The following is a 17,144-nucleotide window of genomic DNA, read 5'->3' as shown; positions in this document are numbered from 1 at the left end:
ACCCTTCACCAGCTTCCCCTCCTCTAGCTTCCTATTCTCCCTCTCTCCCCCCTCCCTCTACACCCTTCACCAGCTTCCCCTCCTCTAGCTTCCTATTCTCCCTCTCTCCCCCCTCCCTCTACACCCTTCACCAGCTTCCCCTCCTCTAGCTTCCTATTCTCCCTCTCTCCCCCCTCCCTCTACACCCTTCACCAGCTTCCCCTCCTCTAGCTTCCTATTCTCCCTCTCTCCCCCCTCCCTCTACACCCTTCACCAGCTTCCCCTCCTCTAGCTTCCTATTCTCCCTCTCTCCCCCCTCCCTCTACACCCTTCACCAGCTTCCCCTCCTCTAGCTTCCTATTCTCCCTCTCTCCCCCCTCCCTCTATACCCTTCACCAGCTTCCCCTCCTCTAGCTTCCTATTCTCCCTCTCTCCCCCCTCCCTCTACACCCTTCACCAGCTTCCCCTCCTCTAGCTTCCTATTCTCCCTCTCTCCCCCCTCCCTCTATACCCTTCACCAGCTTCCCCTCCTCTAGCTTCCTATTCTCCCTCTCTCCCCCCTCCCTCTACACCCTTCACCAGCTTCCCCTCCTCTAGATTCCTTTCCTCCAGGCCATCCTCCTCCAGCTCTACCTTGTCCTTCTTGTTCTAACAAGTTTGGGTGTTTTTATATTCTTGGGTTTAGGCAAGTAATGTTTTCGTATCTTGGGAAGGAATAGTCTCACACCTAGATCACCACACAAATTATGCAATTAGTGATTTTATACCCTTTCAACCGAAATTGGCAGTGTATAATATTCGCCACTTTCATTTGTCATCCTGTTGGTCTGTCCCTCCATCTGACCTGACTGCAGTTTCCAGAGAAAGTTCAGCCACTGTTTGAAGCATGGACATCACATTTTATATTGCTACATCAAGGGAAGACGGAGTGTAACATCCTAAAATGAGGGCTCTTTGACCTTTATTTCACCTTTGACCTTCATCCCAAGTAAATGTTTTATATACAATGTAATACAGGTTTTAGAAAAGAGCATTGTCATTTTTTCATGAAAGAGCATCAAACTTTGTTTATATGTACACCATGTACATCAAGGGAAAGTAGTGTGCTGCATACTGTAATGAGGTCATACTGACCACTTTTTAGCTTCGACCTTGACCTCCTGTACTAAAATTTGTTTTTGGTTCAGGTTTCTGGAGCTTATTTCAGTTATTGTTTTATGAATGGGAAGCAAACTTTGCATATAGGTACATCAAGGGAAGGCAGTGTGCTGCATACTATTATGAAGTCAGAGTGACCTCTTTTGATCTTTGACTGTGTAAGACTACTTTACTTCATATCAAGCAAAATGTCACAACAACAACAAGTTTACTGCAACCTCAATATGACCACAAGTTTTAAATAAAGCATTGTCATGGAGCAGGTTTCCAGAGGATATCATGGCTACACAACTAAAAGCTGATAGTGCATTGGTTAAAAGCCTTTAACTGTTATTGAAAAAAGTCTCTAATTTTTTCTGGTTTTGATATCTTCCACAGTGACTTTCTCTTTTTTTTGGCTTATGTTTCTCTGGAAGTGCCGACATTTTAGTTTGTCCTTGCTTGGTAGTGAGTACGGGTCTCGCCGAATATGAATAGCGCATTACCTGTCAAACTGGTTATCATTCTACCACTGACTGTCTTGCTATTCAATATACTGCGCACCCGGTTCGGCAATTGATTTAAAAAATCAAACGCACTAACCTAAAGACTTTGAAACACTGCCAAGCTGGTTGTTACTTGTGGCACATTCTTGGAAATTGTGTATCCAAAATAGAAGATATATCACTGAAAATACTTCAATACATTACATCTCATATATATCATCGGTCTTTCATGGTCATATAACCGCATCCACACCTTAAAACTTGATTGTGAACTGTCAGTCTTTGTCGTGTAGATGTTTAACTAGCTAAACACATGCAAACTGTGATATTTTTCTTTCAGGATCGTTTGTTTTGTTGTTGGTTTTTTTTTGGGGGGGGGGGGGGGGGGGGGGGGGGGCAAGGATAATGTATTAGATATTTTAATTGGTCGTACTTTACTATTATTTCCACTTTTCTAAGATAGATGATATCGTTAATGTGATTCATTTCCATCTTATTCAACTGATCTGATAAAAATGGGGGTTCAAAATCATGAAAGTGTTCTATTTATATAGTATAGTTATAATGTCACCTGGCGCACACGTTGAACAAATGATAACAGGTTTGACAGACAAGGATTTTTTTATACCTAGGGAAACCCCCACTCGTTACCAAGTAAGTACATTCTATAATGTTGGCACTTCCTTAGATACAACAGCCGGAAAAGATCACTGAGGAAAATCTCAAAACCAGAAAAAAATAAAACTTTTTTTTTTTTTAAATCTCAGTTGAATGCTTTTTAACTTGCACTGTCAGCTTTAATGTAAATTTGAGGTACAACATGGTCAGGAAATGTGTTATGTAATGAAATGAAGTTCATAAGGTCAATGTGCACCTATTTGACCCTCATGACCTCAACTATAAATCACTTTCTATTCAGGAATAGATATGTTGAAGCAAGGGTATACGTGAAGCCCATGCTAGTTAAATCTAGTTTCCTGCTGTTTGTTTTAAGCATATTTTACAATGACTATAATCAACTAAAACTTAAAATCTAGAAAAATACTCTGCTGAAACTAATTTTGATTGAACAGGATCATTTCTGTCACTTGGATAAGGTTCCTGGTATGCATCATCTTTAAAGTAACAATTTTCACTATTCTGCATTTGTATAGACCTTTTAGAGATCTAGACTGAGAATGAAAATTAAGGGAAAACAAAATAATCAATTGTTTTTCAACTTTTGAAAACACTTATGTTTTTATTCTTATTTCGATGTCTCACCAGTTTCTGCAATGATTTTGTATTAACATTTGAGTTCAGATATTGCCTTTTTGTATTGACGATAAGCATATGGTACACTTTTTTTCTATTCCTATGGCGATAATATTTAAAGTAGTTTAAGAAAGGCACTTAACAAAAGCATTTCTAATGAAAGATAATCAAATTGTGATACAATGTTGTTTTGAATATGTTTTATAGGGAGAGATTTAGATGGTATAAACCAAGAAAGAAGGTACTCATTTGCCAGCTTCTCGAGTGGATCTGAAGGACCACCTGTGCAAGAAAATGTCGAAATGCCACAGAAAATATCTAAGAAAGCTCCAATCTCAAAAAAACGGGTTGCGTCTTTTGCTCCCCCTTCTGCTCCTCCTCCTCCTCCAGCTCCTCCTCCATCCTCCAAAAAGTTTTCTGAAGTACCTGATTATCTGAAGTGGGCTGTTTCTAACGAGAATAAACCCAAGATAGCTGCTGCAGATCTTCTGGCTTCAAAACAGAGGTTACGTCATACTAAACCAAGAGAGCCAGGTAATAACTCCAGGTCAGATGTATGTTTGTAGTACATTTAATATATACACTTAATCAAGTAATAACTCAAATTTGACTGCTGTCTGTTGAGTTGTGACTGAAATAATAGGATGGGGAAAAAAAATCATTCCTTACCTAGATTGTGTGAGAGAGAAATCTCCAACCCTTAGGGGATTTACTTTGGTTGTCCCACCCAAGGCTATACTGAGGGTTAGACAACCAAATTATCACCCAATGGATCGAGGTTTCCCTGTCACATCCTCAAGGTAGGGGAAGATTCTATTAATCAGCAAAATAAGGGAACTTATGCATCTACTTGAAAAAAAAAAAAATCTCACAAAGTAACTGTTCCCTGTTGTGTTTTATTATTAAGCAAGATGGAGCATAATAAAATTGTCTAGACAAGAGTACTGCATTTAGTGGACAGCTTTTTGACATTACAATTAAAGTGTACCATAAAGGCTGTATCAACTTGCTGTCTCTAAAGATAGTAACTCTGAGTCACTGACCTCCTCGTGATCCAACCAAAAGTGGTGTAGGAATCAGTTGTGTCATCTATTATAGATATGTGTACAGTATTATAAAATTTCATGTGCGTAAATTACTCTATACCTACATGTGTATGAATTGATGCATTCATGTTTTTTTAAGTTTGATAATTTTTTTCAATTTCAGTGAATTTGGACAGAACAAATTTGTTTGACAAATTTAAAATTGAAGATCATCTGTGCATGTATCTTGTTATGGTAAGTTCACCTTGTCTTATCGATTTTTTAGCCCAAACAAATTGCTCTTCTCCCGTAGTCTGTTGTTCATCCTTAAACAACTTTTTTTATCACTATTTCTCAAAAAGTACTAAACATGTCTTGCTCAAACTTCATGTTAAGGTTCCCCTTGGTCCATAATTGTGCATGTTCCATTTGAGACTGATTGGATAAACAAGATGACCACCAGGCAGCCATCTTGAATTTTGAGAGGTCAAATTTATCATGTCTCAAGAAGTACAGATGTTCCTCAGATTCTCCTTGGTTCATAGCTTCGCGTGTTTCACTTTGAAGCTGATAACTGTTCAAGTTTGCGTATGATATTGCTATTTCTCAAGAAGTAAACAATTCTTAAAGCTTGTAGAATATCATCAAAATTTTATTTGTCATAATTAAAGTATTAAAGTGATAAATTAGGAAATGAAATTAATCAATTAAGAAAAATAACAGTTTTAGGTGGAATTATTTTATTGAAATGGATATATAATATATATTAATCTTATTCAGTATACCTGGTTAGACTTAATTTGGTATTACATATGCATGTATATATGGAGGAAAATGCTTGTGAATGCTGAGCAGTAGTGGTAATGATTTACTTTGTATTTTGTTTTATATTTTCTAGGACCATTTGGAGAGTAAGATCACAGAATGGTCTCAAATCCAAGTATTGAACTTGGCAGGTGTGGAGCAGGTCACAGATATGTTTTTCCTGGCGATGAAGTTTCAGCAGGTCAGACTGCCTGGCCTGAGTTCTCTGACACTGACAGGTAAAGTACAGTATGGCACTGAATAAAACGGGAATCATCAGGGTCATTGGTTATTTATCAGACTGTATAAAGCCATTACATTCTATTTGTGAATGGTGAAGTGAACACTTGGTGAATATGGATTTATCAGTGAAGGGAGATCAAATATTTGACTCTGTAAAAGTTCCTAGTACATGTACATGTATATTTGTTTTGGTATATTTTGATTACCTGAGCTCTGTTTGTTTATCAGGTTGCCATAACATCACTGACGAGGGGATCCGTTGGCTGAGTGATATGCCAAATCTTAATCTAGATGAGGTATGTTCTTTTGATTTACCTTCCTGATAAAAAATAGAGTTGCATACAATTTTTTCATCTAATATGGAAATTTGTTTGCAATGGTAACAAGTTATGAAGGAGGATGGGACATCTGACTGTGATGAGGTTTTCTGGCACCTCAGACAGAGATATCTCACGTCATACCCCATGCTAGTTTTTCTATCTCGTCTGATCTGTCAGATACCTTTACATGACATTTTGCAGAATTTTTACACTGCGATGTACTCATCCGCTCTTAACGGCTTGAGATTGACAATCTGCATTTTAAATATTCTGTTTTGTCGTTAAGTGTTTTGTTTTGATGTTGTTAGATATCTGATGTTATAGATAAAATATAATCTTAATGTGAAATACAATTTACATTGTCTTCTTTGTAAGGAAGTACTTCATTTTTACGGGGAAGCATTCAAATGTAGCTTTAGTAGTGTAGATGTAATTTTTATTTGAGGCCCCAGACGGGATACTTGTAGTCTTTAGCAAAATTGAATACTTCCTTCAAACTAAAAGGTGCGAGATTTTTTTTGTTACTTGTAACTAAGCAAGATCGGGTTATATTATCTCAGTCTCGGGCTAAGAATTTGTAACATCCCAACCTTGGCTTACGCCTCGGTTGGGATTATGTTACAGAATCTTAGCCCTTGACTGAGATAATCCGATCTCTCTCATTTACAGGTAATATTGTTGCTGCTACTTTTCAGAAACTACTGAAAAGATCACAATCTCATAGGTCTGAAGTTGTGCCGACGTCAAATTAAGGCAAATCATATTTTGCTTGAACATTGTAGGTAAAATCTAATACCCATTTTTCATAGAAAGTACTATATATAAGGATTGATGATTGAATTTGGTATGTTTGATCCTGTTTGTCCTTAATTGTGCATAATCCAATTTTTTAATGCATTGAAAAAATTAAATCTCTACCAGGCATCCATCTGGGATTTTGCATATAAAGTATTTTATCACTGTTTCTAAGTAACTGCTAAAAGTATCATGGAAGACATATAGTATACATGGTCCCTTAGTCCCTGATTGTGTCTGCTTGAATTTTGGGTGAATCATTTTGAAAATTTCCACCAGGCTATCTAAGATTTTGTGTGGGGGACTACATGAAAAGCATATTAGAACTGTTTTTAAAAAAAAATACTAATTTAAGGGATCCATAGTTGTATATGCTTTAATTTCAGATGGATCCCAAAAATAAAATGGGTGCCAGGCAGCTTTCTTCTTTCTTGGATTTTACGTGTCATGTTTAATTTGTTACCACTATTTCTCAGAAACTACTGAAACAGGACCATGATGAAACATGGTTGTATATGATGTCATTTGTGTTTGAATTTTATTGATGTGGATATACAGGCAGCAATGTCTACTTCCACTAATATCCTAGCTATTATATCCTATTATAAATTCAGGTGGATTGTAAAAATAAAATGGCCACCCGGTTAACTTTAATTTGGTATGGATCATTAAATGGATCGTGATGAAACTTGGTATGTGTGATCCAATATGTCCATAAGTGTTCATACTCCAATTAGAGATACCCTCAAAGAACATTTTTCAATCTTGTTTGCATGATCCCCATTCAGATTCCTGTACAGGTGCTTGTTCATAAAGAGAAATGAGAAATGAAGAGTAAAGAACCTACATAGCAACAACATTTGTGACCTTTTACCTTTAGTATTCTGAAATCTCTTATTTCTGTTGCAATTTTTTTTATTCACAGATTACATTAAAAGGCTGTAAACATTTGACCACCAGAAGCATTTTCCGACTGTTTGGTAGGCACAGCCCACCTAACTTTATAGACCTTGCCTCAACATCGTGTGGGTTTTTTCCAAGCCATCTGCCAGGTAAAACTGTAGGGTGGATTTTATAGCAAACATCTTTGGTATGTGGTTTCACTTGTTGTAAAGCTATATCATGTAACATCATGAGCCACATCTGTTTACAGTAATACAGAATGAAGTATTGATATCAACAGTCCCAGCCTGACCAATCTTCCCCGAGCTATAAGTATCCCGTAAAGCTGGCTGGCAGTATCATTATCAATGCAGTCACTTAAGTGACTATGTGTTTGGTCGATACTACAATAATGTGCAGCATTCAGGCTAATCATTTTACTTTAGAACCAGCAAAACAAATTTGAGCGTCAACATTTTATTTTAAACAAGTTCTTCTGAATAACGAAGAGGTCTAGGGTGATGATATTTTTCCAGTAGAATGCTAGTAAGAAGGACTCTCAAATCTGTTCCAGGAATTGACCTTAATCTACTTTCAAGGTCACAGAGGTAAAATTGGTTAAAACATTGAAATGACTTCTCTTGAAAAACCAAAAGGCTTAGGGTGATGACATTTGGCCAGTATCGTGCTGGGATGAAGGGCAGTCAAGTTTGATCAAATGAATGACCTAGCTTATCCTCTTTGATTACTTTGATCAAAATTAACTCAGAGGCCTGATTTGTTTAGACATTTAATTGGATGACCTTGACCAACTTTCATGATGACAGTTATGTTATCATATATAACAACTATTGTACATACACTTACAGCGCAGCCAAATCGACAACTCATACACATTTTACACCTTTTTGTGCATACACTTCACTGGTCATTTGTCTGATGAAGGTGACAGTGTACATATCGTACTAGTTATCGAAATGTCACATAAAAAATTGTATTGGTTGTGTAGAAAGAACTTTTCTTGATAAATAATAACTTTTTCTGAATATCAAGGAAGCCTGGGCAAATGCTATGTGGCTTGTAGCATGCTCGAGATGTCAAGTTTGTTGATAGAATTTTAAAGTCACTGAATACCATATATTGGTACTGTAGCTTGTGTTGACAATTCTCACAAATGAACACCAAAATACAACATCTTAGAAAATAGTTTATTTTGAACTACATTAATCAGTATGATGGTGTTAATTCCAAAAACACTCAATGATTTTACAACTTTTCATAAGCATTGGATCAAGTAAATTCTTTTAAACTAAGTGTTTTATCACAATCTTTTGTAGCAAAGTATATTTCCCAAGTGAACTTAAAGGGTTGCCCTCTGATATCACCGCCCTATGATGACTACAGCAAAAGGACTGCCAGTTCCTTGATAGGTAAGTTTTCAGTAGAATCAAAATGGTTTCAGCAATTAGCTAACCATTGTACTTCCATACCACAGAACATATATCTGGGACACAGGTGATTCCAGGTGATAACAAGGTACCCCAGATAGCCAAGATATGTAGAGTATTCTAGATATCCAAACTGTACATAGAGGTTCCCCAACATGTGGCAGTTATAGTAATCATGTTCATCTAACCTGAGTTAGTTAATTCTTACGTTGTATAAAGACACATGGTTTAACGAGTGATTTTTACAATCTTAAATACAAGATATAGACAAACATGATATAATCAACAATCAAAAGTTTGGGGAAGTTTTTCTCTCACAACATTCAGATATCATATCTAGAAAACCATGTTCCTCTTGGGAACACATTATTCCTGTTTCCGATCGTGGAAAGTATTCATAGCCATGGACTGTATGTTATAACCTTGTAAAACAAATAAGATTTATATTATAATGGTATTTGTTATATTTACAGATAAAACATTAGAATCGTATAACACCTACAAGCTGTTGGTTCTACATGATCCAGAAAGTACACCCAAAACTGGACTTTTCACCAAACAGCCTCTGGATGCTGACCATGTATTGAGTGTCCAGAGGGATTGGGTACTGAACACTGGAGCTGACCAGAAGTCATCCAAGATGTGCTACAATGTGTACGAGTTTTTCACAGGAAAGGTCAGTGTGAACCTCAAGGCTATAAATATAGGAATCAATAGATGTTCATTGAAATAACTGATTACCCTTATTATTCTTCACCTTTAATTCACTGCTCATGTACTTTGATCCCCTGTTAATGAAGAATAATTATTTATTACATTTTTGCCAGTGAAATAGTGGATTCAATCAACTTGACAAAACTGATATCTTTCACACTGTGACAAATATCAATTTCACTTTTTGGTATTGACCAATCATAGCGGTATCTTCTATTTGCTGCATTCAAAGGCAACAATTTTTTGTTCAGATTCAAATGAAGCGACGGTAGAATAAGTTGTTCTTATGGTAAAGGTTTGGTACACACACTTAAGTATTTACATAAATATATAATGAATAACATTTTTATAAGCAACCATACCAGAAAATAGCAGAAAACGTCGGAATTGTATTGAGTATCCCATTCAAAATGGTGCACAGCCTTGTTGTCAAGCGTGACGTCATTGGAATATGGCGCTAATTATTTCGCTTCTGATTCCCGCCCTTTTTAATGCATTACATTTTTCATGTTTTATGCTTAAAAATGTAATAAATAGAAAAAATATATTTCACTCGTGTGGCTAATATTTTGATATTTTTCACTCGTGCTGCGCACTCCTGAAAAATATAAAAATATTAGCCACACTTGTGAAATATATTTGTTATTACTGAAGACACCATTAAATATCCTCTATATATTTGTGTTTATTTCTGGTTGGTTTAATAGTTAGTTAGTGAAAGAGAATGGATATCCATTACTGCACAGTAACCACTAATTCAGTTTCCTTATTTCGAATGATATAGCAAGTTCAGTCAAACAAGGAAGGAAGTAAGGACAATCTTTTTTTCCACATATTACTCTGTACTTGTCTCCCCCCCGGCTGCAAGACAATTTTTTAACCTCCTCCCCTGACAACAACAATGATGGAAACTACTACTCCTCTTCCTCTGAAGAATGCAATGATTACAAGGATGACGAGTACTTGACTTATTTATGTATTTGTTCCTCCTCCACCTTTGTGAGATTTTTACACTGAACCATATACTTGTTCCCTTGCAACAGTTGTGAGAACTTAAAAACAGAACTGACCTTTCACTGTTAACATCATGTCGTACTTTCTCTTCTCCAAGGCTTTGGAAACATTAATCCTTTTAATTCACCAATGACTTTGTACATGTTCTAGGGCTGTGAGAACTGGGTGCTGAGTAACGGCTGTGTCATTGTACTGCCGTTCTCCAACACAGACGACATAACAGCAAAGAGACTAGCATCACAGATCATGTCAGTTATTGGCCAGGTAAATTAATTGAAATTACATTTGAATTTTCCCCTATTGCTAAATTATTGATTTGTTGAATTGAAATTACATGTTAAGTTTCAACTTCTGTTAATCATTGATTCGTTGAATTGAAATTAGATTTTTAGTTTCCACTTTTGCTAAATCATTGATTCGTTGAATGGAAATTAGATTTTGATTTTCCACTTTTGCTAAATCATTGATTCGTTGAATGGAAATTAGATTTTAATTTTCCACCTCTGCTAAATCATTGATTTGTTGAAATGAAATTAGATTTTAATTTTCCACTTTTGCTAAATCATTGATTTGTTGAATGGAAATTAGATTTTAAGTTTCCACCTCTGCTAAATCATTGATTTGTTGAAATGAAATTAGATTTTAATTTTCCACCTCTGCTAAATTATTGATTTGTTGAATGGAAATTAGATTTTATTTTTCCACCTTTGCTAAATCATTGATTCGTTGAATTCAAGTCCTGATGAATTGAGTGGTGAAAACAAAACTATGTTTTTCTTTCCAAACAAGGCATACATCTTTGCTTTGAAACAAATGCAGATTTTTTACAAGTATTGCTAAAGGAGAGTGAGATATGAGACAGCGCTACACAGCGATACAAAGGGGTTCTACTTTGATAAGTTTTATGGAAGTGAATTTTAAAGAGAGATGTTCCATATAAGAGCAGTCTTGCTAGACAGGTTCCAGTGTAGTGATTTGATCAGACTTTTGATTTCAGTTGAGATCAGTATCTCTATACAGGTTTTGCTATATAAGCTTCAGGACAAAGCTGATCTGCTGCAAGGTATCAAAGTATAGCTATATCATATAAACCTGTGATTACCCATAAAGATGATCGTCTCTAAACAAGTTTTGTTATAAAATTGTCATATAAGACAGCTGGTTATATGTCTAAAAGGTAGTCTTTATCTTAATACCATTTATAATGATACATGTAATAGAAACTGCATTGATTGAGGAGAAAGCACATCTTCCCCACTGTCATTTTGTTAGTACAATATATATGGTAGTTAAAAGATACATATTAATTGGTTACACAAACTAAAATTTATTATATCACAGTTATCTTCACTGGAAAACTTACTACAAACTGTAAACTGTAAGGTGGTCGGGTGGTGCAGTGGATAGCACACTTGCCTTTCACCAAGGCGGCCGGGGTTCGATTCCCCGATCGGACGTGAAAAGGTATGGGGTCAAATGCCCGACCACGTGGGTTTTCTCCGGGTACTCCGGTTTCCTCCAACAATAAGATCCCCTCACGATAACTTGTTTCATAATTGTTGTAAAATAAATAAAGTTTATATCTACAAACTGTATTGTATTGGTCTAGCTACATGTGATTTTATACAATGGTAGTCTCTCAAGTTTTACTGTGGGTAGGACGTCATAAGATAGGTGATCACTAAATAAAGTGGTTTCCATTTTATTGTGGTAGTCATGCTGTTACAATGTCCAGTGTGTATTTTCAATTCAAGCATTCAATATTGATCTGTGTTAGTGTGTTCTGGAGAAGTGATTTATTTGAATCATTCTATTGTGAATTCCATTCTTTCTGGAAATATGTATAATTATTAAGATATAATGATAAAATACTATCTTTTTCTTTGGGACACATTTACGTAAGTATTAATGATTTAGATAATCTCAAATGTATACCTTCCTACTGCAGTACCCAGAGAATGCATTTGTTTTGGCTGATCTTTCACCTGTAAGTGATGACAAGGCAACACCAATGCTGGACAAAGTCAAAGAGATCCTGAAAGGCTTAGCAGACTACATAGCCGGCTCACGGACATACAGAAGGTGAGGGTGACAGTGTTACAACACATAGCTAGCTAACAGACATACAGAAGGTGAGGGTGATAGTGTTACATCGCATAGTTTGCTCACAGACATACAGAAGGTGAGGGTGATAGTGTTACCCCACATAGCTAGCTCACAGACATACAGAAGGTGAGAGTGATAGTGTTACACCACATAGCTAGCTCACAGACATACAGAAGGTGAGGGTGATAGTGTTACACCACATAGCTAGCTTACAGACATACAGAAGGTGAGGGTGATAGTGTTACGTATCACATAGCTAGTTCAAAGACATACAGAAGGTGAGGGTGATAATATTACACCTCGTAGCTAGCTAACAGACATACATAAGGTGAGGGTTATAGTGTTACACCACATAGCTAGCTTACAGAAGGTGAGGGTGATAGTGTTACGTATCACATAGCTAGTTCACAGACATACAGAAGGTGAGGGTTATAGTGTTACACCACATAGCTAGCTTACAGAAGGTGAGGGTGATAGTGTTAGACGACATAGCTAGCTTACAGACATACAGAAGGGGAGGGTGATAGTGTTACATCACATAGTTTGCTCACAGACATACAGAAGGTGAGGGTGATAGTGTTACATCACATAGTTTGCTCACAGACATACAGAAGGTGAGGGTGATAGTGTTACATCACATAGCCGGCTCACGAACATACAGAAGGTGAGGGTGATAATATTACACCTCATAGCTAGCTAACAGACATACATAAGGTGAGGGTGATAGTGTTACACCACATAGCTGGCTCACGGACATACAGAAGGTGAGGGTGATCATAGCTAGCTTACAGACATACTGAAGGTGAGGGTGATAGTGTTACATCACATAGCTAGCTTACAGACATACGGAAGGTGATAGTGTTACATGTACACCACATAGGTAGCTCACAGACATACAAAAGGTGAGGGTGATAGTGTTACATCGCATAGCTAGCTCACAGACATACAGAATGTGAGGGTGATAGTGTTACACCACATAGCTAGCTCACAGACATACAGAAGGTGTGGGTGATAGTGTTACACCTCATAGCTAGCTCACAGACATACAGAAGGTGAGGGTGATAATATTACATCACATAGCTAGCTAACAGATATAGCTATTCCACTATTAATATTCCATTGGCTGACAAAAGTTTGTGATAACAGTAACGATATTGCTGAGACATAGTGGAGGGAAATTCATTGTTTTTACTTTTTCCGTCAGTTTGTCAATACAGCATCGTTATTAGAATTTGCATTTACTGTCATTATTTCTCTTAATACTAAAAGTCTGACATTTATCAATCTTCAAATATGTATACATCTTGATTACTAAACCAATATATCAAATATTGGTCACTCTAACTTATGTATAAGTCTGCTTCTCTGACTTTTGTTACACTCTGCGTTTGACTCCATTAATATTATACTCAGTAGACATTCAATATTCATCAAATTTTGTAATGGACAGATCTTCAGTGCAATACTAATGCATCAAATGTAGGTCACTGTCTTGTTCTTATAAAACAGAAACACTTATTTATAAATGTCAAGAATATATTCAAGATTTTCTTTCATTGAATTGCAGTCACTTTCACTCACTCACGGTCGTTGATCTGGTGACTTCAGATATTTTTATTTTTTTTATTAAACTTTATGCAAACAAGTATGAGAATAACTGGGAAGAGTTAATATATGAAGGTTTCAAGGTCAAGCCCAAGATTGTTGTTGCTTTTTATAGAAATTCATCAACTCATTCAGTGTGATCACTAGAGAAAGTTAATTTTGTAACAGATTTAATATTTAAATATTTAAAACTTAATACAAATGTCAAGACTAACATGGCAGCAAGGATGTATTACAGATATATTTTAGTTTTTTTTTGTTTTTTTTTATATTTAGTCAAGAAGATAAGTGGGTTTTAACAGAACACAACTTTGATGACCAAATACAGATGGGATTGAATCAGAGCCTCTTTGACAGCCTGACTCAGCTGTTGGTCAGCCATCAGGAACTCCTATGTACTGTCAGCCTGGTAAGTAATCCTTTGTACCGATGCACCAAACTGGCCTTACAATGTACCCAAGGGTCAAAATGTGGCTATAAAATGTAACGTGCCAAGAGGGCAGCCATCTAGCTGCTGACTACAATCAATGTTGTTTAAGTAATGAACCAAGGATAAACCACATCACTGGACAACCTTGGGACATGCTCAATAGTTGTAACATGGAGTTGCACACTGGCTAATTTGGTGTCTTCTATCACTTAGAATTTGTTGTTTATACCTATTGTTTTAGAACATTATGTAATTTTCAAAATAAACTCTGTCTGCATGAAGTAATTGGGCATCTGTTACAAAAGGAGCAGTCTACTTTCAAAATTTTTATTTTTTACACCAAATCATCACTAAATGATGTTATATGCAGTGTATATAAGGTAAAACTTGGTACTAACAACCTACACTGAAACCAATTCAAGTCATTAGTTCCCTGTAGTAAAACAAAACATGTTTAATAAAAACCTAGTGAACGTAAGTTATTAGTTCTTCACAGCAAAAATATGTTAAAATGAACCCCAGGGGACATCAGTAATTCATTCTCTACAGTTAAATTTGTTTAAAGCAAACCTTAGTTGAACCTATAAAAAATAGTTCTCTTCAGTAAAACAAACTTTAAAATGAATGTCAGGAAATCTAAATTATTTATAGTTCACTATTTTTAGAATTGAATACAGAGTTTGATGTTTCTGTTCGTTAGCCTGGAAATTAACATTTCTTCATTATCAAAATAAATTCAAAGTGTGATTGCGTAACTTCCAAAAAATGTTCGTTATCATTATTTATAATTCTTCTGTTTTAGGCAAAAGACCAAGAACATTCGTTCCTGAAAACAGCGACTGAACATTTAGGGGTTGTCTTTCCTTGGCATCAAGTGCAGATGCTCTCTCTGACAATAAGGGCCTTTGATGTAATATTGAAGACAGGAAAGAATATGCCGCTTGTTTCTTCTTTGTCTGACATAAAGAAAGCTTGTCCTGTTGACATAAAGTTCACCTTTAACCCCCGCTCAGGCTACAGTGAGATAGGCATGGCGCTAGAGGTCCTCCATGACAAGGTATGTGGTATTTTATCAAGTTTATCCCTAGAGATACTACATCCCTGCTGACCTGTCAGTGTTCCACTTTATACTGGGAAATGTTTGCCTAGTCAAACTTTCACCCCTCTTCCGTAAAATCTGAATCTGCCTTTCACATTTATTTACTATGTAAATTATGTTGTTGACTTATGTTCCCTGTATTGATAAGTTTGCACAGATTCCAGAGGGCGAAACAAAGGTGAAAGGTATCAAGTTCTAGTATCTACTCGATCATTGACTCTATAATTTAGAGTGGCCAGATCGTAAGTTTATATTTACCTAAAATATCACTGGCTAGTACTCAACACAGTCTTTCTTGACAGCAATAATTCAACAATATAACGTACCTCAGTGAGACCTGAGCTAAATTAAGGTCGTATAAAAGAAAACCATCTAAAAGTATCTAAGACCTATAAATCTATATAATTTTATAATTATTATGCAATTATATGAAAGTTTGTATGATTGTAAAATGATAGTGTCTTATTATTCTTGCTGTCACAGATAAGTTACTTACAATATTAAATACTTATTTTTCTTAGATAAAGGAGGTGAGGTGGGTTTTTTTTATAAATTGAATAATCAGAAAATCTGGTATGTTACAGGGTGCCGTTGTGTACTTCCCAAATATGAGCAGGAAGCCAGCTGTGCAGAATATTGAAAGTTTGGTGAACCTAGTCAGGCTGGGGGGTATTATGCCCCATCGAGTGGACATACCTGGGCTCGGGCCAGAAACCCCCTGCTGGAGGAGGGACGACTTTAAAGCCTTCTACAAAAACCTCTCAGATGTATGTTGTACATGTATTGTGTAAAGTTATATCAAGGATTTGTACAATAACCTTAGTAATGTCATTTTCTATAACTGTTGGATATATTTTAAATCAGTTAATTTTCTAAAAAAAATATCATTTTCAAAAGATAAAGACTATGCTTGTGAGAATTTAAATAATTATGTAAATACACAATAGCAAGAATAATCATTTATAGTATATTGAATTTAAACAAAACAGCTTGGATAAACAATTAATTTTATTGATAAGGAGTATTCAAATTTATTTATATTTTTGTCATACTTGTGTATATCTATAGGAGCAGATCAACCTATTTCTAGACGTCCTGACAGAGCAGGGTTTGGTGTTTAGGTTCCCATGTTCCCTCAAGGACCCAAAGTTTAAAGACACACTTGTCTATGTGATGTCTGAGGACCTCCCTAAAGATCCTGATACACCAGTAGTAAGTACTGAATGCTAATTACCTTCCTGAGAATCTAGACTGACATATGAAAAATACTATTGTAGTACCCTCCCCTAACAACCAGATATATTGGTGTAAAGTAAGGAATTGTAATTGCCTCCCCTAATTATCCAGATTGAAATGATCTCCCCTGGTTATGAAGATATACTTGTGGTAGTTTGTGAAGTGTAATTATCTCCCCTGATAATCAAATTATACTTGTGGTAGTTAGTGAAGTATAATTATTTCCCCTGATAATCAAGATATACTTGTGGTAGTTAGTGAAGTGTTATTATCTCCCCTGATATTCAAGTCATACTTGTGGTAGTTAGTGAAGTGTAATTATCTCCCCTGATAATCAAGATATACTGGGGCACATTCACGTATCTGGTTGAAACGGTTGAACTGATTGAACCTGTAAAGAAAACGACAGGCACAGATCTGAACCGAGGCTGACCTCAGGAAAATTTGGCACGTGTGGATTGAGGGGTTCAGACGTAGCTGACCAAAACTAAAATGCTGACTATATTGCCAATTTTTGTTATTTCTTTTCTAAAACAATTTCAAGTCA

The 17,144-nt window shown here is 36.1% G+C and overlaps 1 protein-coding gene across 1 annotated transcript in view; it reads left to right on the top strand.

Moving 5' to 3' along the window:
• LOC110455055 overlaps positions 1-17,144 on the top strand; it is a 92,296-nt gene that overhangs the window by 11,587 nt on the left and 63,565 nt on the right. Inside the window, exons 5-17 of the mRNA XM_021504972.1 lie at positions 3,084-3,410; positions 4,086-4,156; positions 4,800-4,944; positions 5,177-5,244; positions 6,989-7,115; positions 8,283-8,375; positions 8,867-9,069; positions 10,272-10,385; positions 12,070-12,203; positions 14,109-14,241; positions 15,065-15,319; positions 15,946-16,128; positions 16,430-16,573. Coding sequence (XP_021360647.1) covers positions 3,084-3,410; positions 4,086-4,156; positions 4,800-4,944; positions 5,177-5,244; positions 6,989-7,115; positions 8,283-8,375; positions 8,867-9,069; positions 10,272-10,385; positions 12,070-12,203; positions 14,109-14,241; positions 15,065-15,319; positions 15,946-16,128; positions 16,430-16,573 — 1,997 coding nt within the window. The remainder of the gene's footprint in view (positions 1-3,083; positions 3,411-4,085; positions 4,157-4,799; positions 4,945-5,176; positions 5,245-6,988; positions 7,116-8,282; positions 8,376-8,866; positions 9,070-10,271; positions 10,386-12,069; positions 12,204-14,108; positions 14,242-15,064; positions 15,320-15,945; positions 16,129-16,429; positions 16,574-17,144) is intronic.

The sequence above is a fragment of the Mizuhopecten yessoensis genome, unplaced genomic scaffold, assembly GCF_002113885.1.
Source record: "Mizuhopecten yessoensis strain PY_sf001 unplaced genomic scaffold, ASM211388v2 scaffold8123, whole genome shotgun sequence".
Classification (NCBI taxonomy): Eukaryota; Metazoa; Mollusca; class Bivalvia; order Pectinida; family Pectinidae; genus Mizuhopecten; species Mizuhopecten yessoensis.
Note: the sequence above shows the minus strand (reverse complement) of the source record. Positions and strands in the feature narration are given on the sequence as shown.